Source organism: Echinops telfairi, unplaced genomic scaffold (genome assembly GCF_000313985.2).
Source record: "Echinops telfairi isolate 266 unplaced genomic scaffold, ASM31398v2 ScPeMD7_7416;HRSCAF=8454, whole genome shotgun sequence".
NCBI lineage: Eukaryota > Metazoa > Chordata > Mammalia > Afrosoricida > Tenrecidae > Echinops > Echinops telfairi.
The window spans coordinates 4583857-4592607 of NW_022111316.1; the positions used below are offsets into that span (position 1 = coordinate 4583857).

At 46.9% G+C, this 8751-nt stretch overlaps 2 protein-coding genes across 3 annotated transcripts in view; one reads left to right on the plus strand and one right to left on the minus strand.

The window, feature by feature from the left end:
- TMX2 (thioredoxin related transmembrane protein 2) overlaps nucleotides 1–3440 on the minus strand; it is an 8880-nt gene extending 5440 nt beyond the window's left edge. Inside the window, exon 1 of one of the 2 annotated variants that reach the window (XM_004714912.4) lies at nucleotides 3205–3432. In XM_004714912.4, coding sequence (XP_004714969.1) covers nucleotides 3205–3393 — 189 coding nt within the window. In that variant the 5' untranslated portion in view covers nucleotides 3394–3432. Of the gene's footprint in view, nucleotides 1–3204 lie in introns of both variants that reach the window. The other variant, XM_030887528.2, reaches the window with a different exon arrangement.
- A 376-nt stretch (nucleotides 3441–3816) lies between these two features.
- Nucleotides 3817–8751, plus strand: part of MED19 (mediator complex subunit 19) — an 8949-nt gene continuing 4014 nt past the window's right edge. Inside the window, exon 1 of the mRNA XM_004714911.4 lies at nucleotides 3817–4049. Coding sequence (XP_004714968.3) covers nucleotides 3833–4049 — 217 coding nt within the window. The 5' untranslated portion in view covers nucleotides 3817–3832. The remainder of the gene's footprint in view (nucleotides 4050–8751) is intronic.

Genomic DNA, 8751 nt, shown 5'->3' on the forward strand with positions numbered 1-8751 from the left:
GAAGCACTGAGACTATGGGTACCTTCTTTGCATCTGGCCCTGGAGTATGGAGCTCTTGACAGAGTGACAGATCGGCTGCCTTCCTCCTGGAGGTAAAGGCCAAGAGAGCATGTGGCTGAAAGGCTGAGAATCAGAGACTTGGCTGCTGGCTGAGGAAACCAATGACTATGTTCTTACTGTTTGCTGATCCTTATTTATGGTAACCTATTAATTTCCTTAACAAATCCCCTAATTATGAGTATCTTCTATGAGTTCTGTGTGGTCATTGCAATGAACTGTCAACCCCCCCCCCCCCCCCCCCATAGATGTCGAGTGCGTGGGAGGAATGCGTGGTGTCAGAATAGGTAACGAAGGATGAAGAGTAGAGGCACATGTGACTCTTACCTTGTGGAAGTAGGGAAGCCAGAAGAGGTTAGATATGGTCACCTACATGCCACTTGTTGCAGCAGTGAGCGCTGAGAATGCTGCATCTGCGCAAGATTGTGTGACCAGCACTTCTTCTAACTGAAATGTGCGTGGAAGGGATATGCCACTCTGCACCCAGGCAATAAAGAGAAGACTTGGGCTCTCACTCCAGCTTTCTTGTTCCAGCTGCTGGCTGGGTGACGTGAGGATGACCTCCAGGACATACAGATTGCCGACAGAAGGAGCATAGGCACAGTGACTATGTGAGGCAAAACTCCCTGGGTGGTTGTTTAGGTCTTTGTTACATTGAAATTGGCAGTGTGGATAATTTCCACCATATGCCAAAGACAGATACTTTAATGTGTGGGAGCAGAGTGTCTTAGATGAACTCTTGAGAAAGGAATACATGCCAAAGTCTCTGAATGTGGAGATGTTCAGAAAATGCAGAGAACCTGGAGCAGAACCCTGACCCAGGCTTCTAAGTAACAGAGTGGATTAACTGGACAGTCTGAACCGCATTTGTTTCTTCAAGCGGGACAGGACCACCACCTTCCACAGTTTAGGCAAGGCCCCGGAGAAGGTGCTGACAGCTCAGTCCAAGGAGGTGATACACTGTATGGTTTGACCTTCGCAAAAGATAAGGTAGACACTTTCATTCCCTGGGAAATTGCTGAAACACAGCATTCTTCAAGAAATCAGCTGTACTCCCTATTCCTGGCTTTATCTTCTCCTCGGAGCCACAGAGTAATTGGCTAAAATATTAATGTTTCTTTGTTTGCCTTCAGATAATTGTCAACAGATCCTTTGTGTGGGAACTTGTCATGGAACGCAGGCTATGTGACAAGCTACCTAAAAACCTGTCTTGAATAAAGAACTGGGTCTTGGAGTCCCTTCTCCTTGAGCCCCCAATGCCCTACGCCCCATCTTTTGTCTCTTGTCTTTTATCTCTACTGTTTTCTTCATTGTCCCTGGTGGATTTGTGAGTTGGCTCTCACATTAATGAACCTCCGTCACCAAAATTCAACAACATTTTGCTAATCTGGTTTCATGTCTTCCATATTACTCACCCCTCACCTTTTTTCCCCAAGAAAAATGTAAAGCAAATTCCATCCACATCGTTTCACCTATAAATACATGAACATGCATCTCTTACAGATAAGGACTTAAAACATGCACGCACAACTACAATGTGTATCATATTTAACTTAATAGTTCCTTGCCCTCATCTAATATTTGGCTTTCACCCAAAGGACCTTGATTGCCTCGAAATGCTTTTGTACAGTTGTTTGTTCAAGTTAGAATTGAGGCAACACACACACAATGCATTTGACTGATGTGATTCTTTGGTCTCTTTAATCACTAATGGATATATGTCTCTCTTCCTTTTTATCCCAGGCTACTGATTTATTGTAGACATTGCATCACTGGTAGTGTGGTTTTCTGGATTCATAGTAGGTGTTCTGATAATAGTATGTGTTCTGATAATGAACTTCCAGCTTCCATATTTCCTACTGAGTAGGAATGAGATCTAGAGGTTGGAATACAGTAAGATCCAAATCTCTTGGCAAAAATAGATCATAGCTAGAGAATAACTTCAGAAGACACACCAACTTTTCATCTGATGAATAAGGCATCCACAGGTGATCCCTGCCTAGGTTTATTACTTCATCAGGGCTTGCTAAAAGGATGGTTTTAAGGTTCTACCAATCCTTCTGTATTTATCAATTCAATTTCTTCTACTGAAAAAAATCAACTTTCCCACATCAATTTTTTGTTTACCCTAAAAGATAGGATATTATGAAAAGCAAAGTAGTTGCTTGACTACTTTAAGAAATAAGCTTTTGTTCTAAGGTGGAATTCTGGAAACTTACTCTAACATTGCTAACATACACTCTAAATTTTAGACAGGCATTCAGGGTGACACTCCCTCAGCAGAATACAAACCCTGCCATCCAACACAGGGCCTAAGGAAGGGCTTCAACTCCTTTTCCGAAGCAGCCTCTCTACGTGTATTCGGGAAGCACAGCAAGGGGTGTACCACGTCCAAGTCCGTTTCACATTTCCTTTACACTAAGTCTCGTTTGCACCCTCAGGACCCAGCGCAGTGCCCCGTATACAGGTTGGTGCCTGGTGCCTTTGAGTCCATTTCAACCCACAACCACAGGGAAGAACTGCTCTATAGGGTTCTCCAGGTTGAAATCTGTTTTTGTGATTTTGCTTGTTTGTTTTCTCTCTAGGTTGTCATCTTTAAGAGGGCAGATGGCCAGGTCTTTCTCCCGCGGAGCAGCCCTGTGCGTGTATTCAAACCGCCAATATGCATTCCGGAAATGTTCACAGAATTCAGAAATGGCTAGTAGAGTGTGCAGGTACTATGGGCAAAAATATGGTTTCAAATCCCAATCACTAGTTGTGTGCTCTCTGACAAGTCGTCTAACTAGGACGAGATCAGTGTCTTCATTAATAAAACGAGAATCCTACCACTTGCCTCATCTACCTTACTGGCTCCTTAGGAGGCCTGACTTACACCAGAGACCTTTAAGACCTGCGAAACGTTATGATGACTTGATAGGGCTGTGGACCAAGACGAACGGTGAATGGGAAACGGTGGGGAGACCATGTGTGTTGGTCAGGCTCTATAACTAACCAGCGGTGCAACCCCGAAACGGTCTTCCTCTCCCATTTTCCCATCGTAGGGTCCTGACAGTCCGGGCCCTAAGAAAGGCGACACCCAGGACTTCCAGATGCACCCTTGAGGCAGGAAGCTTCAAGGTCGCGGGGTCCCAAGCAGGGATCGCTCACCCAGTCAAAGTCACACGGATTGCCGTCTTCCCGTTGCGTGGGGAGACCGTTGCACAGAGGCGGCAGTTTCCTCAGGAGTAAGAAAGATGCTGAAAGCAGGGCCGACAAGAAATAGTAAGGTCTGGCTAGCCATCGTGAAAGCCGTGGCACCGAATACACGAGTGCAATCAAAGGTGCTAGGACCGCCATCTTTCCAGTCTTAGCGGCGCCCGCCGCACCAGCCGCCGTCCGTCAGGCCTCCGCCCCCACCGCCACTAAAATGCCCATTGGGTCAGGCCTGCTGTGCACCCACTACTGGCCCGGAAGTAGATCCCCATTGGACGCGATGGGAGCTACAAGGGCTTTAATCCCTAACTGGTCGATCGAGCTGCTGCTCTTTCCATTAAGTTTTCTCATTGGGTATACGACTGTGGCGAGCGGGGATAGCCGAAAAGAATTTTAGTGCCGCACAGTACTTTCTGAGCGTTCTTCTAAAGCCACGGAAGTAGTTGCCGGAAGTTGGTGGGCGGGGACTGCGACATCCAATGAGAAGTGGCTCCTGGAGCTGGAGGGCGTGTCCCCGTGAGATGATTGGCCAATGAAAGCCCTCAACTCCAGAGACTTAGGCTCGGCCGGGGCTGAGGGAACGATGGAGAATTTCACGGGCCTCTTTGGAGCTCAGGCGGACCCACCACCGCCCCCGGCCACACTCGGCTTCGGCCCGGGAAAGCCGCCACCTCCGCCACCGCCTCCTCCGGGTGGAGGACCCGGCACGGTCCCGGCCGCCTCCGCGGCCACAGCTCCTCCCGGCGCCGACAAGTCAGGAGTGGGTTGTGGCCCCTTCTACCTGATGCGGGAACTTCCCGGTGAGTATTAAGCCTGGCCCGGACGGTGTCTATCTGCGGGCCCCGGGAGGCGCGCTAACCTAGGCGGCGCGTACTCGGACTCCAGCCCCCCGCCCTAAGGAACTCCCGGAACGACGTGTATTCACTCTCCGGAACCGCCCTCCCGCGCTGTCTGGGCTCTGTCTCGGACACTGGTGTGGTGTTAGGTACAACAGAACCAAACACCGCCCGATCTTGCGCCGTCCTCGCAATTGTGATGTTTGAGCCCGTTGTTGAAGCCACTGCAAGTGCATTGTCGTACTGGAAGGAAAATGCATCAGAGCAGCTTTCCTGGCCTTTAACTCGGCATTGCAGCTTTCAGTTCTCTGAAAACTTCTTTCTAATACGTCCTCGTGATTGTCTTCCGCCCGTTGAGGAAAACCTATCGATGTTGTTACTGTAAAGTGCCAGGGAGTCAGGTTCTGACTCACAGGGACTCTGTGCCACAGAACGAAACACCTGCATCTGGCCCTGCGCCATCCGCACAGCTGTTCCGATGCTTGTGCCCATTGTTGCAGCCACTGTGCCAGCCCTTGTCATCGAGGGCCTTCCTCTTCCCCCGCCCCCCGGTTTTTCCAGACCTGATGTTCCTTTCCAGGGACTGGCCTCTCCTGACAACACGCCCCCAGTACGTGAGACCAAGCCTCACCATCCTCCTTCTAAGGAGCATTTTGGCTGTACTTTTTCCAAGAGAGATTCATTTGTTCTTCTGGCTGCCCGTGGTACTTTCTTTTTTTTTTTTTTTTTTAAACATTTTATTAGGGGCTCATACAACTGTTATCGCTATCCATACACACATCAATTGTGTAAAGCGCATTTGTACATCATTCTCAAAACATTTTCTCTCCACTTAAACCCCCGACATTAGGTCCTCATTTTTCCCCTCCCTCCCCGCTCCCCCCAGCCCATGGTACTTTCAAGAGTCTTTGCCAACACCATAATTCAAGCTTACCGATTAGTCTTTGGTCTTCCGCATTCATTGACCACCACAGGTGTATGGCTTCCTACAAGTGGTCCAGGGTTTGAGTTTGGTGCAGTCCTTTGACGTTCACAGCACACTTAGGTATGCTGTAGTCTTTCCATTCTAGAAGACCGTCCCTTGTGTTAGGTGCTATCTGCATTTTATAGGTTAGAACAGGAACGGAAGCCGAAAGAACTCTCTTGTGACTAGTAGCTGGTCATTGGACCAACCTGCTTTTAACCTTTCTTCTGCCTTTCTCTGAGTGTACCTTTTTTAGTCAGGTGATGGGTATTGAACATCTATCTGTTCTAGGCAAGTGCTGGGTGCCAGGAGCATGGTGGGTAATGTGGGAAGAAGAGAGTCATATCTGAGCCATGCTTTTTAAAGCTTACCTATGTGTTGTAGTTGGGGATGCATGGATGTGATTTTAAGATAAATAATGTGACTGCAATCTTGGCCCACCTTATTACTTTGTGGTCTTATCTCACAGCAAGTAACATCAAAGAGACTATTAAGAACTACATGGTGGTTTTCAAAATACGTTCCTAATCCCAAGTGGTTGCTTGAGTAAGATGTGACTTGAGCTAGACCTTGAAGAATTCAAATCGTTTGCGGAGAGAGTGATTGATAAGTTAGAATAAGGGCTACCAAGCCTCGAGGGTGACAGTCCTTCTCAGAACAGCCAACGCACAGAGAGGACCATAGGGCTGGCCCCACCATGAGACACCACATCCCTTCACTGACCCACAGCGCTACGGGGACAACACTGGAGATATAGTGCAAGAATTGTATCCGGTCTGACCCCCCACACACAACAGTGGTGAAATACAAAAGGAGCACAACAGAGCAGTAAGGGGAACAAAACAACGGATTTCCCAAGGAATCCCAAAAATAGATTTCTGACGGCGGTGGTGGTGGTGGTGGTGCGGGTGCAGGGTTTGTCACCTCATCCAACCCAATTTGAAAGCATTCATAAGGGCCAGCAGACAGATTTGGAACTATTTGTAGGCTCTCACCCCTCCTCTCCACGTCTATCTATATAAGATAGGCAGGACTGTTTACAATCCCAAGGAGAAAGAACTGGACTGACAGATCCGGTGGGACATGGGAGAGGAGGAGGTGGGGGAGAGGGAGGGGGGCACCAACAAACCCAAGGACAAGGGAACAATAAGAGATCTAAAATCAATGGTGAGGAGAGTGTAGAATGCCTGGTGGGGTTTGATCGAGTACAATGTAGCCATGAAGAAATTACTGAGAGGCGAATGAAGGTTGAACATGATAGTGGGACTAGAGGAAAGGACTAGGAGGCAAAAGACATTTACAGAGGTTTGAATATAAGCATGTAAATATATGTGAAGGATATAGGTCTATGTACATATATTTATATGTTAAGAATAAAGGTACCAGACTGACATCAGGCCTCTATTCAAGTCCCCCCTCAATGCAAGAACTGTGTTCTAATAATCTGGCATTCTGTGATGCTCACCTTCCCGACACGATCACTGAAGACAAAACGGGTGCATAAGCAAATGTGAAGAAAGCTGATGGTGCGTGGTTATTACAAGATTTAGTATCTGGGGTCTTAAAGGCTTGAAGTTAAACAAGCAGCCATCTAGCTGAGAAGCAACAAAGCCCACATGGAAGAAGCACGCCAGCCTGTATGATCATGAACTGTTGATGGGATTGGATGTCAGGCATCTGAAGACCCAACACAGTCAATCCTATCAATGTGAACAAGGGGGTTGGAGTGGAGACCCAAAGCCCATCAGTAGACAATTGGATATCCCTTCACAGAAGGGTCACAATGAAGGGATGAGTCAGCCGGGGTGCAGTCTAGCACCAACGAAACACACATTCCTCTAGTTTTTTTTTTTTTTTTTTTCCCTTAAAAAAATTTTTTTTATTGGAGGCTCTTACAGTTCTTATCACAATCCATATATATATATATATATATATATATCCATATGTCAAACACATCTGTACATATGGTGTCATCTTTTTCAAAACATTTTCTTTCTACTTGAGCCCCTGGCATCAGCTCATTTCCCCCCCTCCCTCCTGTCTACCACCCTCCCTTCCCCATGTCGCCTTGATAATTTATAAATTTTTTTTCCATGTCTTACACTGACTGGTCTCACTTCAGCCACTTTTCTGCTTTCCGTCCCTATGGGAGGGGGGGCCATACATCAATCATTGTGATCGGTTCCCCCTTACCCCCTCCCCTTCCCCTCCTAGTATCGCTGCTCCCCTTATTGGTCTTGAGGGGTGTATCTGCTCTAGATTCCCTGTGATGCTAGCTCTTGTCTACCAGTATACATGTTCTGGTCTAGCCAGATTTGTAAGATAGAATTAGGGTCATTGTCATGGGGCGGGGGAGGGCGCATTAAAGAACTAGAGGAAGATTTTGTGTTTTGTCATTGCTATACTGCACCCTGACTGGCTCTTCTCTTCCTTGTGGCCCTTCTGACAGGGAGTGTCCAACTGATTACTGATGGGCTTTGGGTCTCCACTCTGCCCTCCCCCTCATTCCCATTGATATGCTTTTTGTTTTGTTTTGTTTTTTGTTTTGGGTCTTTGATGCCTGATACCTGATCCCCGTTAACACCTCATGATCACACAGGCTGGTGTGCTTTTTCCATGTGGGCTTTGCTGCTGCTCAGCTAAATGGCCGCTTGTTTGTCTTCAAGTCTTTAAGACCCCCGACGCTATATTTTCTATCCTCTAGTTCTTTAATGCTTCCTCCCTGCTGCTGTCATGACCCCAGTTCTACCTTACAAATCCGGCTAGACCAGAGCATGTACACTGCTACAGATAAAAGCTCTCAACACACAGAATCCAGGCTAGATAAACCTGTCAGGAACAGTAATGGAAGGAGAGATACCATGAGGGTAGGGGGAATCCATCGACATATAACCTTCCCCTCCACCCCCTGGGGGACAAAGAAACAAGGGTGAAGATGGGCAGCAGAGGGTGTAAGGTGTGAAAATAATACTTTAATTTATCAAGGGTTTGTGAGGGTGGGAGTGTGGTGGGGGAGGAGCTGTTACCAAGGGCTCAGGTAGAAAGAACATTTTTTTTAAATGATTATGGCAACGTATATACAAATGTGCTTGATACAATTGATGTTTGGATTGTAATAAGAGCCCCCAATAAACTGTTTCATTAAAAACAGATAAGTTAGAATAAGATGTTTAGTCCTACATGCCAAAGGAAGTTAAGCATGAGGATAAAGGAGCCTGGTGGCACTGTCAGGTAAACACTGGGCTGCTCATCACACTACCCACTACCAGCTGCTCCTTGGGAGAAAGATGAGGAGGTCCACTCCTCATCAAAGGATTAGTCTTGGAAACCTTCATAGGGTGACTATGAGTTGGAACCTAGTAGTTGGCACTGGGTTTGCTGCAGGTAATAGGAATTGAGATGTTGCAACTGGGAGTTCTACTTTCTGGAACTCTGGAGAATATGGGTATCATAGGTTGAAATAGAGAAGCCATGAATGAGATGAGAGATTTGGAATGTAAAAAAACAAGTGATTCCTCTTAGTTGGCTAAGAGGAAATTAGAAAGGGAAGATTCATTTTTGGACTGGGGATTTATAAATAATTTTTATGAACTTCAAAGTCAGCAGAAACAACATATCAGCCTGTGTGATCACGAGGTGTCAACAGATCACTGAAGACAAATGGGTGCATAAGCAAATGTGGCGAAGAAAGCTGATGGTGCC